The 20,125-nt window shown below is 41.4% G+C and overlaps 1 protein-coding gene across 1 annotated transcript in view; it reads right to left on the minus strand.

The window, feature by feature from the left end:
• Positions 1-786: 786 nt before the first annotated feature.
• BANK1 (B cell scaffold protein with ankyrin repeats 1) overlaps positions 787-20,125 on the minus strand; it is a gene marked incomplete at both ends in the record, with an annotated part of 145,476 nt that continues 126,137 nt past the window's right edge. Inside the window, 6 exons of the mRNA XM_082281984.1 lie at positions 787-910; positions 1,751-1,900; positions 2,011-2,159; positions 15,320-15,418; positions 16,908-16,970; positions 18,593-18,777. Of these exons, the coding sequence (XP_082138110.1) occupies positions 787-910; positions 1,751-1,900; positions 2,011-2,159; positions 15,320-15,418; positions 16,908-16,970; positions 18,593-18,777 (770 nt within the window). The remainder of the gene's footprint in view (positions 911-1,750; positions 1,901-2,010; positions 2,160-15,319; positions 15,419-16,907; positions 16,971-18,592; positions 18,778-20,125) is intronic.

The raw sequence follows: 20,125 nt of genomic DNA on the forward strand, positions 1-20,125 counted from the left end.
GCACTACTCCCAAGGACAAAAATCTTCCAAGTTGTTCTATGCATGCACCTGTGGCAGTGTGGTGACAGCCACACTGGCTGTGCCCCCCCTCCCCCCAAAAAAAAGTCCAGGTGGCCTCTTGCAACCCCAGTATGGACTTCAGCTACATGCAGTAGCTGCTGTGCTCAGATAACGCAACCTGCTGCCCAAGTCTCAGCTGGGGCTTGAACAGCAACAGCATCATCCTTCTCTTCCCTCCTCATTTCTTTAAAAGTAAGAGTAAATGTTGCAATACAGTCCTAGCAGGTAGTCACCACATTTGAAATAGACATACTTATTTAATGCTCTGTATAATTTAGAAACTTGGTGTAATCCATTCAGGGTTGAAAGCCTTCATTTGATTGTTATTCTTCCATGCTTTGTGTATCATGTTGCTATACAATCTTTTGTGTTCACTGCTGGTTTTCTAGCTGGGTTGTAACCCATCCTCTCTGCTACACAGAGACATAATGATTCATCAGAAACCCATATCTACTGAGAAAATCAAAGAGATTTAAAATGGCACTTTCAATCTGCTGCAGCAATGGGGGCTATTACACTCTGGTTGATGGAGAATTTAATGTAGCATGTGTCACTGCAATCAGCTGATAAGATTGTGGGTTTCATCCTGAAGAGAGAGTGAACTGCCAGATAATGAAGATAAAGTAAGGGAATGATGCCATTCCTGCTATTATGCTCCTTGTCTGTGCCCTATCATGTAGTTCCTTTGCTATTGCATACATCATGTTGTGCCAGTAATGCTCAGTTTCAAGAGGGTCTCTGAGAGCTTGAAATACTCCTTGCAGGACCGCTCTTGTAGCCCACTGCTGGGTGGGCTGGATTCTTTGCTGTGTGAGGCACAACTGTACTGTCTTGAAGCTTGCCTTGAAGCCTGAGGGAAAAGGGGGAAAATACTGCCAGAAAAACATGAGGCAGAAAAGTGTGGGCCCAGATATGCCTGGGTGTCACAGTTCTAATGGTGTTTGTAGAAGATGAATGCTTTCTCTTCTAAATTTTTGTTGTATTGAATTCCTTCAATAATGACTCTTTATTAGGATGTGAGGCATCACATGACTGATTAGAATTTGAAGCATCACATGACTGGAGCATCTCTTACGAGGAAAGGCTGAGGGAGCTGGGCTTGTTCAGCCTGGAGAAGACAGAGGGGACCTTATCAATGCATACAGATATCTCAAGGATGGGGTGAGACTCTTTTCAGTAGTGTCCAGTGGCAACACTGGAAGCTCCATCTGAATATGAGGAAAAACTTTACTTTGACAGAGCACTGGAACAGGCTGCCCAGAGAGCTTGTGGGATCCCCTCTGGAGATGTTTAAAACCAGCCTGGAAGGGATCCTGTGCAACCTGCTGCGGGTGAACCTCTGTAGCAGTGGGATTGAACTAGATGATCTCCAGAGATCCCTTCCAGCCCCAACCCTTCTGTGATTCTTCCTTTGCCTGTATTTGCTCATGGATTTGGGCTGTTGAATAACATTCAGGGAGCTGCAGTGGAGGTGCTATCAGCATGGGTCTGCCCTAGGAGGAGCTGTTCAATGTAGCTCTCTGGGCTCAGCAGTGGAAGGCTTGTGCTCTGTGAGATGCTGGTGGGGCCATGGGCAAAGTGGGCAGCAGCTGAGCACAGATAACCTGGCAGCTGCTTTTGTCTCTGGAAAGGCTGGTGGGCATTTTCACAATATTCCTGTACAAAGGGTCTGCTGGATGAGCAGGGTTACCTCCAACCCAGGGACTGTAACAGGGAGATGCTTTTTCCATGGCTGTTAAGGTTGAGCTCCTCAAGTTCAGGCTCTTCCATCTTAGCTGCCTTCAGTTCCTTTGGAAACACCTCTTTCCATGTTTGATGGTTACCGGTGCTGCCTCTGGATCTAAAATCAGCAATAATTTGATCTTGCAAATAGTTCCCTGGGGGCTGCTTCAGTGGCTTTACAAGAGTGAGCTTGAGCACTGCCATGCAACTTGTGTGTGTGCTACAAACCTGGGAAGGTCCATCTTGAGGCCTTTCAGAGCCTTCTCTCCCTGCTGCTCCTCTGGTTCTGTCAGCACTGGAACACTGGAGCTGTCACTGTAATTGGGAATGTGTGTGTGCAGCTGGGCTGTCAGCAAGGGACAGATGTGGGCGAGTGGCTGAGGGAGCATGAATGAATGATTGAACAGAGGCAAATACCACAAAAGCTGTGGGTGGAAAGGGAAGGTTTGGAGTCAGCTCACCCACCCCTTTAATATGTTCTTTACAATGAGGTATACAAGCAAGAAGAGGGTGGAAGGGTCTTTACTCCCCCAGCTGTTGGAATCCAATGTGGTTTTGTCTTGGATATATTTTTGCTTCTATGCTCCCTTTAGGAATGGGAAAAATACCCTGGTTGCCAATGTTCTTAAAAATGTACTGAAATTTCCTGAATATATAAAACTGCAGCTTCTGTGGTGAGTGCAGGGAGTCTTGCTTAACTTAATGCTCCATGGAAAGCTGCTAGATAAGGAGAGTGTGGCTGTGTGAGACTGAGCAAGCAACTGACTATGGGATTTTCTGATATCCTAAAACCCAAAGTGTTTAGTAAATAGATTAGGTCAGTGAAGCAAAACAGACATGCGGATGTTTCATTAGTCTGTTCAGTTTGATGCTATCTGTGACTTATTCATGGGGAGAAAAAGAGTGTTTCCCACCATTGAGCTGGTTTCTCTCTGGGCTATGTTGTGGTTTGGCTGTAGCAAGCTTGCAGAAGTTTAAGGAAGAATAAAAAAGGAAACTTCTGTGTGGCTGCAGAAGGGTTGGCTGGCATGCCATGGGGAAAAAGCATGTCCTTTTTGGCCTTCTGGGAAGGAAACCAAGCAGAAGGGAGGTGTAAGAAGTGTGTGGGTGGATATCTATCAGCTTTTCTTCCTCAAGGCATATAGCAAGATAAGATGGGATGGAATAGAGGGAGGAGGGGGTGCTAGGCTCAGCTGTTCCTACAGATGCATGAAGTGCTCCAGAGAGGTTGAGTAGGAGAGAAACAAACATTATTGTGTGACTTCCTTTGAACTAGGGGACTCACATGCTTTCCTGTAGTGCATAACTTGTTCTAACCCTATCTAATCTCATTTGCTTTGATTTTAGTTTATGTAAATTTGGTATTCTGTGGAAAATGGTGCATTATCTCAAATGCCTTCTGTCAACTGCCTGTTAAAACAGTTATCTTGTGCTCTTCATTGGAGTTTAGTCTGTAACCCTAGAGTTAATAACTTGTAAGTGAACAAAACCAGTCTCCTCCCCATGGTAAAACAGTTCCTTTTCACCCTGTTGTTGGTGTCATAGAGTATGCACACATTCTTACACATGCAATTCAAGTCATGTCCTTCCTCAGGAACACCATTACAATTTTTTCCAGTATTTTGTTGAAACACAAAGGGACCGTTTAAAGTAGCTTGGAGCAGTGGAGCTTGATATAATAATACAGAATTTGCTATAACTTATCTTTGACTTCAGTTGGACAGTGATCAGAGAGGCTGTGCAGGTTAAATTTCTGCTTTTTCTTCAGCAGTGTCATAAACACTCTAAATTATGAGCTTTTACAATCTTAACTCTTAATCTGGGTTATTTGGTGCAAGCCGGACATCTTGCTTTCAAAAGTGAATTAGAGAGTAGTCACCTCATGAAATTAAGGATCTCAAAGTGGTAATGACCATCCGGCTTGGAAAACTGACAGTATTGTGGTTGTGGACATGACACTTGGAACAGGCAAACGTCTCCTCTGAATTATTAGCTGTTCTGTGCTGCAAACAGGAAGCTGATCTTCCTGATACTTAAACATCAGAAATTTGTCACTGAATTTCAGCCTTTATCTGGTTAACTCTCATCCTGAGGGGACTAATGACAGCTCAGTCACTGCTCTGGATGAACTGGGAAAGGTAGACCTGGAGGGAATACCCCTGCACAAGTGATGGTTAAACACCACTTCTCGTGCTGGGCTTAAGCTACTTGTCCCACTTGGGAGGAGGAAGGGAGCCTGCTTTGGATCCACAGAATTATTTGCTTACCTTGTTTTGTGAAATAGTACTACACCTTACCCTCCCTTACAAGGCATAATTGTATTTTACAGCACTGGGCTGTAGGAAGTTAACTGTTTCAAGCACCAGCTGAAGTGTAGCTTTCTCAAAAAGACTGTTTTGCGAAGCTGACCCATGCTCTGGAGAGCTGATTTTGTTAGTATCCCAATCTCAGCTTAATTTTGCAAGCAGTTTGTGTTTTTACTCTGAAATGCCTCCAGTGTGCAGTTTTGCTTATCTTGCAACGCATACAATTATCGCAGGGGGTCCGATGCTGGTCCGATGCTGGTCCGACCTTCCTAGAGAGAGCGTCCTGCAAAGAGCAGCTCTTCCGGGGGGATGGCAGGCCTCCCTGGGCAGCAGGGGATTTCAGCGAGTGTAGCAACTTCTCTGCTATAAGTGATACCAGCTCTTTGTGAAATCACCCAAGGTGATCTCGGGGACAGAGAGACAGGAGCCTCGTTTGGCAGCTCCACAGAGGCAGCTTTTGTTGTCCAGCAGCCCCTGGGAAGGGACGGCCAGGGAGAAAGGCTCCCTGGCCAGGGGCAGAAACAGGGGCTTTTTATGGGAAAGGCAGGGGGTGGGGTAGAAACCAATTAGCCAACTGGGTACAGGCTATTACCATATAGAAACAAGGCATGCTGGGGGTGCTTCACTTTGTCACCATGACCCAGAGAAAGGTTGCTTATCTCTGGGAGAGTCTTTTTGCCCTCAGGCCTCTCTCCTCCAAGAGAGTGCAGAGGGCTCTTGTGCCAGGGGTCACAGCCCTCCACATACAATCAGGCACAAATCTGACATCTAATACGTGAAACTGGTAAAAGAAATAAGAACTGTGTTCAGATCACCAGTCAGAAATAGAATGCAAGATCTGGTTAATGACAATTGAGTAAAACAAACAAACAAACCCATAAAAATTGAGGAAACACATACTGTGTGGTGGCAATTGAATTCAGTGTTTAAGCTCACGTTGCAGGAAATAGTAACAAAAAGTATCCAGAAAATAAATAATCCTGCTTGAGAAGTGTTATAATGTATCTTTTCCTGAAACTCCTTTTACAGTGTGCTCACATCTTGTAATGTTCTGTTTTAGGTGGGCAGGAGAAAATAAGAAATGATGTGCCAATGCTCAAATGGCAATGAAATTATCAGACCAGAGGAATGCTGCCACCTCTTTCTTTCTCTTGTTTCTGGAATTACCACAGATGTCTGATACTGAGAAATAAAAATACGTAAGGCACTTTTCCCACAGGAGTTAGTGTGATTTTAGCCTCCTCTTCATAAACTAGGGTCAGTCAGGTATGGTATAAAGGCAACTTAAAACTCACTCCATGCATTAAGAAGAGGAAGATCCTCTGTAAAACTGAGCAGAATTTTCTCGCTAGAACTATGACTTGGGAGAATGGCAGCTGATGTGGGCTCTGTTTGGTGGCTGGCAGCTGCTGGCATTTGCTTGTCTAGGATTTGATGTTTAGGTTTTTGTCTAGATTTTGATGTCTAGTCAGATATCAGATTTGGGTAGAAAAGGGCATATAAACTTACTAACATGGTAAATTGAGAGGGATGAGGTTACCTGCCATAATCTGTATGTTCCGTTACTTACTGCTTCCTTGTGGTCCCTGACTCTCGTCTTCTGAATGTGACTGAAATCTAAGCTGTAGGGCCCTGTATATTACATCTGTGGGATCCTCATCTCCAGACTGAGGCCATGTGGGTGCTCCTGTAGTGCAATAAACAGCAATGGCGTGTGCCAGCCCATGCCTTGCAGGTAGAAGTGCTTATGGCAACCTCAAAATCTACAACAAAGTTTAACAAGTCTGCTTTGTGATCTCCATTTAAGTTTGGGGTTTTTTCTTTATCTATAAATATCTTTGTACAGAAAGACTTCTGATAACAGCACTTAATCTGGCAGAGAAAGGCTTTGCAAGCACCAGAGAAGGTGACTGAATTACCCAAATCCATGCTAGGAAAAAGTCCCTCAGATAATTGTTAGACCCATGAGTCTTGCCTTGAAATGCACTGGATCCATGGTTACTTTCTGAAAAGTTGCTGTAACCCATACAAGCTTCATAGGTTAGTGCCCTGGGGTGAAATATTTTGGCCTGTCTTCTGCCAGGGCTGAAACCACAGGTTCATAATGAGGCATTTTAGCATTACAATTGATGAACCTTTTTTTTTTCCCCTTTTACCAGGCTAGGTGCATTCTCTGTATAGATAGTAACAGTAAACTTTTTCTGGTCAACATTTTAGTACTGTATGTCACTTGCATCTGCAAACAATTGCAGCTCATGTGTGTATTTTTTACAGTGTTGGGCAGCCTCAATGGATTTTTCACCTCTGTTGGACCCCTACTGTCTGTGTGTATGGAGGGTCCTTGCAAAAGTGAGCTGAGACCTGGGTACTTTATTCCTGGGGTTTTTTTCCAGTAAGAAGAGGCTGATCCAAGCCTTTGAAATTACTGTTGAGAGTTGAGTGATGCTGGTACATGTCTTCTGATTTCTTGTACTAGGAGTCTGGCATAAAGTGACTGCTGCTTCCCTGGGACCACTTTCTGCTTCCATTAAACTTTTCCCTGCTCTCTTGATGCAGTTCTTAATTTCAGCTACTGCATCCCAGTGTGTCTAGAATGGCTGATTATGTCCCTCCACCTTGCTTGTTGATGGCTTGTCTTGGGGCCTATTTCTGGAATGACTCACTTCAGCGTTACTGAATTATGACTCTGAAGTTTGTCAGGAAGAAAGTTGGTTACAGTAAATGAAGGGGATGAGCAGTCAGTCTGCATGGTTCTGCCTCCTCTTTGTTATTCACACCCCCTCGAGCACTGTCAGGACAACTCTTGTCATTTTGCTCCTGCTCTTATCACAGGAGATGTTTCCTATGAAGACTGAAATGTATCTTCAGCACCATTTACATTCCTGCACGGATCATAGCTTCTTTAATAAAAGAAGGTAGGAGTTGATATTTATTCTCACTCTGCTGCATGTTACACTGGTGTTGAAATGCTGTATTTCTTCATAGGGTGAACATCCAGCAAGGCCATGCCACCCCCTCATGGATGACAGGCTACATCCAAATGGTGAGTTACCTCAGCAAGGAGTGGACAATCTTTGAGCACTGCTGACTCACTGAAACCTCTCCTGTAATGAGGCTCCTGGCAGATCAAACTTGCTGATAACTGCAGTCACTGTGGATCCCTCTGCATTGTTTCCTTTCTCTTGGATGTCACTGTTAAAAGTATTTATTTTTCAATGAATTATTGGTTCAAGTTCATTGGAATACATACTGCCAGCTGGAAGTGTGGAGTGGTGTTATTGCTGATGGGCTGGCTACTGAATCCCCTAGCTGACAATGAAACTAATATTTCAGCTATTTTAGCTAATATTTTAGAGCACCTACAACAGGGATCTTGCCTCTGTTAGGCTCTCAGGCTCCTGTGATTTACTTAATTGTTCATGCACTGCCTAACAGGCACTTGCTGATGTTCCCTGTCGGTGAGGCACGTTGGTTAGCAAAACTTCAGGACTTCCTTTGTGTCGGAATGTCTTTTTAGAAACGTGTTGGAAGTTCAGTGGCACACCTTGAGGAAATGTATGGAAATCCTGCAGCAGAAAACATCGTGAATACTGAGTATGAGATGGGTGGGGAACAGATGCTCTTATTTTTGTAATGATTTTACTTGTAGCTTGAACATAATTAACTACACTGAGATGAAAAAATTCCCTCTGGAGAAAGAAAAAAAACCAAAACATCCATCCCTTTACTTCTCCTCTGGGGCCTTGGCTTGCTACCTCAAAGTATGGGTGGGTGGGAATTCTGTGTGTGTAAACAAAACCCAAATGAACAACAGCCCTGTTTTCAACTTGTTGCTTAGCCATTGTGGAATTTAATACCATAGAAATTGCATTGTTATGGATTACACACAATTTTTCAGGAAGATTTTGTAGACTGGCAACAGTTGATCTGGGTTTTGGCAGGGTGTATTTTCTTTGGTTTAGGTTTTCGGTGTTCTACATTATAGTATCAAGAGTCAGAGGAGACTAGAGTCATAAAACAAACAAATCTGTGGTGTAGCAGAAGTACTTCTTCATTGAAGTGACACTGCATGTCTTCCCCATCTTCCCTTGCTATCTGCAATCCTTTTGAGACTGTACATCTGTGACGGGGCAGAAGTAGCTGCCCCAGCTGCAGGAACTGAAAATATTCTTTGCTTTTTGTAAAACAGGGCTGCCCAAACCTGTAATGTTGCCGTACTTGGGCCATCTAGAGCAGGGCTTGGGTGAAGCAGCAAAAGCAGAGAACAGGAGTTGCTTTGTTATGGGTAATCCTAAACTATCCTGGGCTGGAAACTGTGGAGTATCACATTAGAGATGCAAACACATGCATGCACATAGAGTGAACTTCTATTTCCTGAGGGGAGCTACCCTCAGGCTTCAACTTTGTGTGTTTGGCATGGTTGCTGTATTGTCACACTCTATTTTTCCCTGAGAAAAACCACACTATTTCCTTGATGTAAGTGTCTGTGCTTTATTCTTGCAAATTTCCAGTTCTGTTGTTTGTTACCATTGACCACAACTCCCTGCATTGCCCAGGTGCCCTCTCACTGGAGCACAGGAGCCACTGGGCCACAGCCCCTCCCTTGGCAGCACAGAGAGCACCCGGATCCTGCCTGAAAGTTTGGGAGGACTTTCCTCCCAGGAAAGGTCCCTTAATCTCCTCTGCTACAGAAACAAGCAACAAATGGCAGTAAAGACCTCAGGTACCAACATGAAGAACCTTTTCATTTTTTATGTTCTCTTTTCCACTTACATGTCAATCCGTCAGGAATGCTTGCCAGGGATACACTGACTAGCTAGGTTTGTAAGAATATAAATATTTCTGAGGGCAGAAAGAAGGACCTCTTAAGGGGTATATAACAGCTTATGCTCATTTGGATTTCCAAATAATTCTCCCCACTCCCATTTCTGTGTAGCCAGGTGAGTCTTAAAACATCCCAGCTTCTCTCCTATAAAGCCTGACAGTCTCATGCCCCTCAGTTCACAGACACTGACTCTATTTCCAGGTCTGGAATGCATTACAAATTTCAGGGCTTCTGCTGTGGTTCAAATAGCTTTGTATGGTACACAAAGCTATGTTACCACACTCACACAGCAGTCACTGAATATTTATGACTTAATAGCAATACATCTGCAGTATTTGTCAGGAGTGTTTCTAACAGAAATGCAGGTTTTCCCCACAGAACAAATAATTTCCTGAAAATGTTTAATCAACCCATTTAAAAGAGAAAATAGATTTTTAATTACTTTAAATCTACATGCTTTCAAGATTCTGTCATTATTTTCAAATCCCAACACTGGCTTTTTGGCTTATTTTTATTCCTAAAAGTTCACTTGGCACAATAATTTATTTGGATTGGAAAAATAATATGAGCCTTGAGGGCTTGAACTTCAAATCCATTCCCCTCTTCCAAATTTGGGTGTCACTTTAACAAGCAGCAAAATGTATTTCTATTAAGGAGGTTTTTTCCTTGTTTTTGTGCATGAAATAGGGCAACTCATCTTGCATACTCTTGTATCATCATATGCTCACTTAAATTTTGTGGAATAACACTCTGGGAATGCAGGCCATTATACCCATTAACCATATTTATTCCTTTACTTTTGCTGTGTTAATGCAATAGAAAGTAATTCTGTTTTGTTCTGGATATAATTTACCTCAGTCAACTTACTAAACAAAACACAATTTCCCTGTAAACCAAATTCTTGTAATCACTTTAATGCATTAGTAGATAATTAGTACTGACTGACATAGTTGGGCTTAAGAAATTAGCTTTGATGTGAGTACAAGTATTTAAACTGGTGATGAAATAGTTATTCCAAGGAAAGACAAATTTTTACATAAAGTTAATATAAAAATGTTCTAACAAACAGTAAAAGCTAAATTTTATTTACTTTCACTTTGTAATCTTCATAACCTTTTACAATCTTCCTCTTTTGTGCATAAAATCTACTTTTAAACAATTTATCAAGCACAATGGAAAAACTGAAATGACTTTAAAAATTATTAACCAAAGCACGCAATACATCTTTATAGAAATTGTCAGCTGTCATCTTGGAAAAAGAAAAAGCAAAGAAAAGGTGTAAAATTCGATGCTGACACAAGAAATCTTATTAATTTGCTTTAGTAGTACTGATCTTCCAGGGTTGGTCCAGGTGAGAGATTCCAAGGCACTGGAAGCGCAGCAATGACCCCACAGTGGTGTTGCAGCAGGATGGGCTGGAGCCCGAGGCTGTCAGGGCACATCTGGAACACGTGTGGGATGCCAAGCAGAGGAAGCTGATGGGCAGCTGGCTGAGGAGTCTCACTGTAGGTAATGATGAAAAATTCCTGTTATTCAATAGACTGGTCAAGTTTGTTTAGAATAAGATCAAACTGTATTTGTTGAAATGAATATGAAAGAATCAAAACCATTCTATACCTTCAGGTCCACCAGCTGGATATCAATTCCCTTATCCTCCTCCCACCTCATGTAAGGAAAATGTGATTCTTAGCTAAGTAAGCTAAGAACTTTGCACTGGATTTGAAGACTCAACTCTGTGGGGGGGTCAAAACATGAGCAATAGAAAGGTAGATCTTGAATGTTTATCTGGAATTTTTTGTAACAGTCAAACACTCTATAATCTTCCCAGAATTAGTCTTAAAAAAACCTGTGGTTTCTTTGAACCAATCTGAAGAGAGACAAGAGCAAGAAAACGATGAAGAGGCTACACTTTGCAGAAGAGGAGAATCTTGGAGGTTGCTGTGCATAATTCACAAACAGAATTTATTGAACATTCTGGATAAATTGTATTTGCAAGTTCTCCCACTTCTAATTTACCTTCTCTCTCCCACATAATGATTTTCTACAAGTGACAGAAATCACCTATTCTGATCCCAGGGGTAATTCCCCCTCTCCCCTTGCATGATTCATTTCCCTTCAGCAATCTGGAATTTATAACCATCTCTGATATTACCCAGCTTTTTGTAGTAGTTTTCTCCAGCCTATGAGCTTTCAAAATTCAAAGCTTTTTTACTCATTAAGTATAGGTGACTTCATCTCCAGCAAAGGAAACAGCTCCATTAGGAATGCCCATGTAGGAGTCAAGCTGCCCCTTGAAGAAGGAACACTAATTTTTCATTTTCAGCTCATGTCATAAGACCCTTTTTTTTTGTTCTTATGAGAACTTTTGAAGGGGGGTGCCTGAACAAGTGATTCAGAGGATAAGCAGCAGCAGAGGAGGTACCTATGGTTTTATGGTGGGGACTCTGCATTCCAGTGAGCAGGTGAGCAGCTGGCTCCAGAAACGAGACATGGACACACACTTGTTGCAAGAAGCAACTTCCCTCTCCTTTACATGAGAGTAGGGTGGCAGAAGAGACCCCACTGAAGATAATCCATTTTCAATGCCAAAAAATAATGTTACAACAGTAGCACACTGCACTCCCCTCAGTCAGAGAAGTTGGAGAGGGAAATTGAATCAAAGTAACTTAGCTAACAAAGCCTTTAAAATTACAGTTGTCTTTAGGAATAAACTGCTTCAATGTGCTACTGTGAACAAACATTATTTAACAAAATTAATAATATTATGTAACAATAGCAAAAATATTAATACTATAACAATAGATTAATGTAATAGTAATATGACAAGGTAGCAGACAGTAATACTTAAACCCCCCAACTATTAAAGAGCTCATTAGATGCCCCAAACCCAAGAAACTCACTAGCACAACCACTGGAAAATTCTGCTGTTTGTGGAGACAGTATCCTCACCTCTAAGCCTCCCAGCACTGAAATGACCACTGGTCTCATGTTTAATCTGCACACATCCTTGTAGCTATGGCTTTCAACTTTATTCAATATGGTTGACACTACTTGTGAAATCAGGATGTAGGGCTGGACTCTGACACAGCTTTTAGGTGCATACCCTGCCTTAGTGGCAATAACTGGCAGGAGCTCTCTTCAGCTGCACCCACAAGTGAGTGCCTCACTGCTTGCTAATCTGCCCTGCGCTAAACCAGAGTAGATTGATAGCTGATAAAACAGAAGTTCTAGTCCAAACCAGACCAGTGATAACGGTTTATCTTGTGAAATCAGAGCCTCTGAGATGCACTCCCCTCCTCCTGTTACACAAGTGCACTCTGATGCAAAGTTCCTCCACAAGTGTTCGTTTCCATGACAAACAACATGTCTGTGCATGAGAGTGTGTGTGTGTGTGTGTGTGTGCATTCATATACCTGTTCTTACCTTGCGTAATTAGGCATCTGTTCCTTGTCTGTTGGGCTCCTAGTTGTAGACTAAAAAGAAAAAGGTGCAATCAATAATAATTGAAATCAATAAGTTAGGCTTGTGCAGAATATCTTTCAAAGCTGAATAATTCAGAAAACACATTTCTACAATGAGTCACTTCTTATGTGCTTTACTTCAAATATGAAGACAACACATGTCCCTGGGAGCAGGGGAGCAAGAGACATTCACAGAAATAAGCAGTTGTTGTGTGGGAGAATGACATGAGGTAGATTTTGTACAACTCTTACTCCCAACAGCAAGGTTGGTCTCTCTTGGTGGCAATTACGAGAGGCAAGAGTTACATGGATATTCATTGTCTTGGTGAACTCCTGTCAGCAGTGGGACTGTGAACTTGCCTCATGAAGACCTGACTTGGTGACAAAAAGGCAGGAAACAGATTTTTGTTATTTTCTAGATTTAAACTGTGAGCATCATGTGAAGCTAAGAAATTGGGAATAAGCCAGGCTACAGCTGTTCCTTCACAAGTCCAGTGGACACTATTGTAAAATACCGAGCAAGTATTTTCAAGATTAGAAGTCCTGACTGAAATACTGTTGAAGTCATGAAGAAAAAAGCAGCTTTTCTATGACTTCCTCACCGTCCAAACATACAAAAGCTTGTATGTGCTTCAGGGTCCCATGGTATTTCAACTTTGCTAACTGGGTTGACTAAAGCAGTTTTAGTGCCTGTGGATCCAAATGCCAAAATTAGGCTCTGTCTTTGTTCATCGTCCTATTACCTTAGCAGAGACAACAGAAATTGGTGGTTGTGCTCAAAAATGAGAGATGTTTTTTCAGTTTTCAGGGAACTCTACTTAGTCACAACCTGCAAGCTGGACAGGCATCAACTGATGAATAAGCAATCTGTTAGCAACTTGGACTAAAAACAAGGCACTGATGAGGGCTGAGGAATGAAGCCAGACATTTTGGATAGCAAATGTAATCAATAACCTGCCAGTTTGTAGAATGTGCACAGTGCTCTTCTGGGTGTTTTTTGGATCAAGATGGGAAAGAGGAAGAGATTTGGTCTTTGGCAGCAAGTTGGGCATCTACAGATTTGGAAATCAAAATCTGGAAGAAGAAATTCTGTGGAGGATGCCTTTACTGCAGTGGATGACCTGGCTACTTACAGGAGCAGGTCAGTATTAAACAGCCTACAGCAACAGCTAGTAAGCTTGCCCTTCTTGGATAGGAAGGCCACTTCCAGTGTCAGTCCCTACTGATTTTAACAGCTAAGAAATAAATGCTTGCAGTTGGGTAGCCTGTGGAAGAAGCTTTGACCTTTCCACAGCAAGCCACTTACCTTGCCAGTCTTGCCAGGGAGACCAAGACTGAACAGCTGCTAAGACTGAATCGCTCATTTGTCCCATGGGTATATTTGTCATTGGAGGACTACTAAAACATCTAAAATTTTTTCCAAGACCTACCTTCAACCATTATAGAAGTTGCTGGCATTGAAATAATAACAGTTGTAGTAACACCACCAACAATAAAAATAAATCAAGCTTAACATTTGCTTAATGCAGTATTTGTCTCCTGAAGGCCAGCTGAGTTATAGGTTGTCCTCTTTGGCCTCTGTCTTGCTCATTACCTAGCAATGAAGCAGGGACACCTACTATTCAGTTCTTGCTGCTGTGCCAGGCCTGGAGAACAGAGCATCAGTCATTCCCAGTTTTGATGAGGAACCTGGCACTTTACTCTGCGTCCCTAATGAACAAGTTCAAGGCTCTACAGAGATTAGCTATGACGAGATAGCTAACTACAAGCAACTCAAACCTTCTTATGTAGTTTCTGCAATCTTGTGCATATTTTTAGGTGCTGGATGACTAAAGCTGTGGGATGTGACACACAAGGTGCCATAATGTAACTGCAATAGTAGGCAGATTTTGAAATTCCATGTTCAGAAATGGCTGAGATTCACATAGGTATTTCAAGTGCCCAATGATGTAGATAGGCATCACACAGGTTTTTAAATATTCCCATGTGCTAGGAAGTAAGGACGTGGGATGCACGTGAAAGCTGCGGGTTTTTTTAAGACTTTAAAGGAAACTTGTCTAGTAATCCTTGCCTAAATATTGTCTCAGCTGCTGCCATTTGCTCTGTTAGTGGACATGCAGAAACCCAAGACTCTCAAGCCTTACCCTATGCTTAAGGAGGTCTCCCATGGGCAGTAAGCTACTTCTAGTTCAGTACTTTGGTGGTGTACCCTGAAAAATCTGGGCTACTCAGATATAAAAGTGGCGTTTCTGTCCACAACCCTTTTATGTATTTCCCTGAAATTTTATTTCAGGTATTTTTTTTTCTTGGTTTTGGTCTGTTGGCTAACATCTTGAAAAAAAACAAGTATTATCAATATCTACAGGCCAGACCATATGTGTGTTATATAATATTGAGCTAAACTATTGTCTGTGCCTGTACCTTCTACAAATGAACGTTCTACAAGCCTACGCCTTATTTCATTGTTCTTAAAAATAGGGTTTTGTCGATGTTGCACTCCAAGAGTGGCAGAACCTTTTGCTTTGCAGTTGATTTCTTTTTTTTAGGTTTTATTCAGTCCTATACTAAACTGTTACAAAATGAGACATGAACTTTAAGATAGCATCTAATGTTATAGTGGAAGACTGAAATGAGTGCCACCCTCATTAATAACTTCATTACAGTGGAAGCAAGATCAAAATTACCAAGAAACTAAAAATTATGTTCCATACTAGTTTGTAGGAGATATTTTCCTTTCTCATTAAAATAAAATCAAATTCATTTTCTAACAGACTTCAGATGTGATCTCTTTAAATCCTCAATCACGACTTCAAAAACTGTCTATGAAAAAGACTGTCCAAATCCTGGTTTCAAATACGGAGTCTAGAGAGAGAGGCCCATGTTTTTAAAGGTACAGCAGGGAGAGCCTGTGTATACATGTGAAAACTAGAATTCTTTGAACAAACCTGAGGACTACTGACATTCACACATACCACTTTACTAAATGGCATGTGAAACAAAATGTCTCTCAAATGAATGCTCTCTGGTCTGCCTTCATTAGGAACCTTGAAGGAGAAAAGAAAGTGATTGTCATTTTTGTTTCAGGCAATTTTTTATGTCTGGACATAGATACTGGCCTTCTGAGATCCTTGTTTACTCTTGCCATCAATGTGCCTCCAGCTCTAGAGGAAATCCTTATTTTCAAGCATTGAAATACTTGATTTCTGTTGTTGGACACAGACCATAATGGTTCTTCCCACTGCGTTTCTGCAGTGCAAAGCTGCTGACTTATATGCATCACAGGATATATGATAGTGTAACAGAGGGCAGAGAGGTTAGGATCAGAAGGGAATGTAAGGATCATTACCTGAGTTACTGGATAATTTCACAAAATTAACAATTCTAGTGTTGATACTACATTTCTGCTGGTATGATCCAATAAATGAACTCTGGAGAGGGAGGACAGCTACAGAGGCAGGACTGCTGCTGTGGCCTTAAAATGAAACCCTACAGACAAATACTTCCCAAGAATCACCCTCATGTTACCATGAGCTGCAGTGATCCCAAGCCCTCAGGTTCTGATCACCTTGTGAAGACTTTAGCTCAGGACACTGCACCCCCACCAGCCACAGAGGATATTAAACTGAAGTATCTGGACTGCAAAGAAGCCCCCAGGCCAGCAAGAATTTCCCTTAATTAATTACAATATCTCAAAAGTTCACATAAATACAATACTGTCTAAGAGAATAATGAAAGCAGTACTGTGCATTATTTTTCTCTCTTGCAGTAAGGAAATAACACATTGGGGTGATAATTTTAAATAGAGATATACAAATGGCACTAAGTCCAATGTGAAAAAGAAACACTGATTTTCCTTTCAGCATATGTACTGAAGTTTACAGAAATCACAGGCCTAAAACCAATACCATCTAATAGATTCTTTTTGTAACAACGAGAGAAAATCATTTGCAGGAAAAGCAGATGACCTATACTATTGCAGATGACATTCAATCACAAAGAATCATAGAATATTCTGAGTTGGAAGGCACCCACAAGGATCACAGAGTCCAGCTCTTAGCCCTGCACAGGACAACCCCAAAAATCCCATTTTTCTCCCTGAAAAGGGAAAAAGGCATCTTAAATCACCAATGGTACAGCTTTACATAATGACCATAATACTAAAAAAAACTGCTGTACTAGTAGAAAGGTTATCAAGAATTTGCAAATTGATGGCTGATTTACAAATAAAATATTGAAGTCATCAAGAAGCCATCTACCCAAATTCTGATGATGCAGTAGGAAATAGGCTACAAAAAAGCTGAGCCACAGAGGTTTGGTAAATTTTCTGCCCCATTAACTCGTAGTGATTTAATCTTTGGGATGAAATCTTGATACAGCTGAAGGCCTGATTATGCTAAAATAAATGTGGTCAGATACAGAAAATGGTCATTACAAATTCAGTGCCCAATCCAAAAGGGTTTGGATCAGACTTCTGCACTGTACTTACAGTTCAAGGCTTCAGAGTCCTAAAAAGCAGAAGAAGTGCAACTTACCATTCAGGTTTTCATTTTCTTGTCTGTTCCTGATAGTGGTGTCTCTAAGATGATGCTCTTTCTCCTTTAAGTAAAAAAATAAGCATAAAATCAGCAGCAGAGATCAGGAATGGAAGCTTATTGTAAAATAGTAAGTCAATATAAAAAGCTGGATTCTTTAGCATTCTGAACACCAAGCATCTCTCTCTTGGAAAATAATTTTAAAGGACTGAAAAATGCTTATGATGCTAATTTTGCCGTTTTTACCTAAGAGTTTTGCGGAGTTATCCCCGCCAGCAGTTAAGTTACAATGATTCTGGCATTAGATTACAGAGGCTTGGATGTTATTTTTTTGTTTCTTTGGGGTTTTTTGTTTTGGGGCTGGTTTCTTTTTGGACAAGCAATTTTTCCTCAAAAATCCAATCCAAGTTTGAAGGACAAACAACTGCAGTGACAGCATGAAGTCAGTTAATCATGGTTATAAGAGGAGTAAGAAGAAAAGACTTTTCTATGGCACAAAACCAAAGAAAAGTCACACATGCAATGCAGAGTATAAACCACCACTACAAAGTAGCTTTTTCCCTGAAGCACTGAAAACAGGCCAAGTAAATCTTCCTTGAAATACAGGCATCTTACAGTTCACCAAGAAAAAAAAAAAGACTTACAACTTGGTGCTGCTATCATGGCACAGATTAGATACCATCTTCCTCCACAAGAAATGCCCCTGACTGAGAGACCAATACCAGTAATTCATCCACAGGCTTGGCTGCAGATGGATTTGGAAGGGGGCATCCCTCACATTCCCAGTGCTGTGCTGCTGGTGCCCAGCTTGGGAAATGGGCTCCCAAACTGTTCCAGGCCCTTGCATTTTTGCTGTTGAATGTTCCACTGTGATGACAAAGCTCAGATTTTCAAGTAGAAGCAAACACAAAGAGCATTTTCCTTGCTGACAGCATCTGATAGCTCTCCCACTCTGAAAAGCAGTAAATTAGCTTTGCTTTTCCTCTTTCTACTAAACGACCTAAAGGACAACAAGAAATTATTTTTCTTAATGCATGACCTCAAATAAAATGAGGGTATAACCTCCTCCTCCATGTGTCTTTTAGAAGTAATTAACAGACCTCCTCTCCATGGCTCGCAGCTTTGATGCAGCTCTTTCAGTGACTCAGTGTGTGGGCTTTTGTAAATCCTGTTTTTGTGCACCTCAATTTACTCCATACATTGAATAGAAAGGAGCTGTAGAGCCTTGCCAACAGTTGTGGATTTCACTAAGTATATTCAACACTTTCAGACAGGCATAAAGCCTGATGTAAGTTAATAAATATTAAATGAATGTAATAAATGTAAGTTTGATATAGTCATGTTTCTGTTAGCTGACACTGCTCAATAGCACATTTGGCTTGCTTGGTGACATAAGGCTTCATGAAAGATGCACATCACCCAACAGTTTAAAACACAAGTCTTATGAGACCAACATATTTAACTCTGGATTTTAACCAAATTCAGAAAACCTCTCAAGTAATCAAACAACAGTGGAAATGGGTTTCTAGAAGAATCAGAACCGTAAGCAGCAAGCTCCTTGGGAGCCGATTTGAGTGTAAATCATGATTATTACTTTTGATCTCATATGCAGGAGCCAAAACACAAGATCTTGTTTTCAGAATTCAGATCAAGATTCCTACCAAGGAAAAAATTTCAAACTCATACCTGTTGAGTGAATGGTAGCCTCTGCTTTTTGTTCTGCCACTCCTTAAACCTGCCAAGGGCTTCATCCACAGAAATTTCCCCCTTTTTCACCTGTTCCTGCAAGTGGATGAGTTCCTTCTGTTCAGGAGGGATGTTGTGTACCACAGTGCTGTAAGTTACTGTCTCAGTGTGGCCTCTGTGTGCTGCTACAACAAAACGTACAAAGTGAGAAATGCAACAAATCAATGTGGATTCTACCATTACTCTCTGGCAGCAGAGCTGCATACCAAACATTCTGATCATTACTACTGCCCAGGTCCACGGATTCTCCATTAGCGTTGGTTCATAAAAGAATTTCCTACTAGCACTACTACTGTACTACTGACATTTTAAAGGAAATGGTTGCTATATAAAATAGCCACAGTGCCTTTTTATCCCTTTCTTCTTCAATGTCCTACATTGCATATCTCAAAAGTTTGGTAAGGAAGCATTTTGAAATTTCACAAGATTTTCTTCCTCCAAATTATTAAACACATTGCAGCAACAAGAAAACCCTGCAGCCCAGTGTCCCTGGAGAATATGATACAGGTGCACATCTAAAGGGAGATGTGCATTATCAGATTCGCAGCTTGGTCCAGGGAGTTGTAGCACTGCTTCTCTCCAGGATACTGATACTGGAATGGCTGATCCAGAACACATGAGAAGCCATGCAACGGGGGTCTCCGAGCCCTCTACGAGGCTGTTGCACCTCCTTCACTGCATGGGGAGTGTGGCCAGGATAGAAGTTTAAACCATCAATATGATTTGGGTCAGTTTTTCTGTTACCACTATCTTCATTTCAAGCAAGGAATGATTGCTCAAAGGGAAATACAATAAGGAAAGCAATAAACAGCTACTTTGGCTTCTCCCAGTACTCTTTCTGATCATACCAGCACACAGTGAGCATGAATCTCTACTCTTTTGCTTCTCAGCTAATTGGTTCAATTTTGATGGATTAATGACCTTTCATCTGACAGGATTATTTGCAGATCAGACCAGGTTAGGTAAAACTGCACTGTTTGTACCAGCAAAAGGGGTGTGAGTATATTTCCTCAGACCCATAAAACCGTGTAGTCACTCCATCAAAGAAGGCCACGAGGTTGGTTTGTGGAGCTGTGCTACCAATATTCCACCACAGTAAGATCTAGAAGGTCCTGTATTCTTTTCTTAAGTGGTTTAGCATTCATGCAAAGCAGTGTCAGCAGCACTGGAGACTGCAGTTCCCCAGTGCAGTAATAAATCAGTGATTACATGCTGCTCTGTATGCTTTAATCCTGACCTGCTACTTGATAACTGAAGCAGGAGGAAATATCTTCACTCAGTGTTTATTCATTTTGTAATAATATTAATTATTATTGTAATAATATTAATTATTTTAGGGTACCATTAATGGAATTTATAGTAGCAACATTGTAATGTGCTACAACTCAAATAACAACTGGACTACCACAAGTAATTAATTTTACATGGATCTTGGGGCATGCAGGAGGAAACTGTTGCTCCTCCTACTACTGT

The sequence above is a fragment of the Coloeus monedula genome (assembly GCF_965178545.1).
Source record: "Coloeus monedula genome assembly, chromosome: 5".
NCBI lineage: Eukaryota > Metazoa > Chordata > Aves > Passeriformes > Corvidae > Coloeus > Coloeus monedula.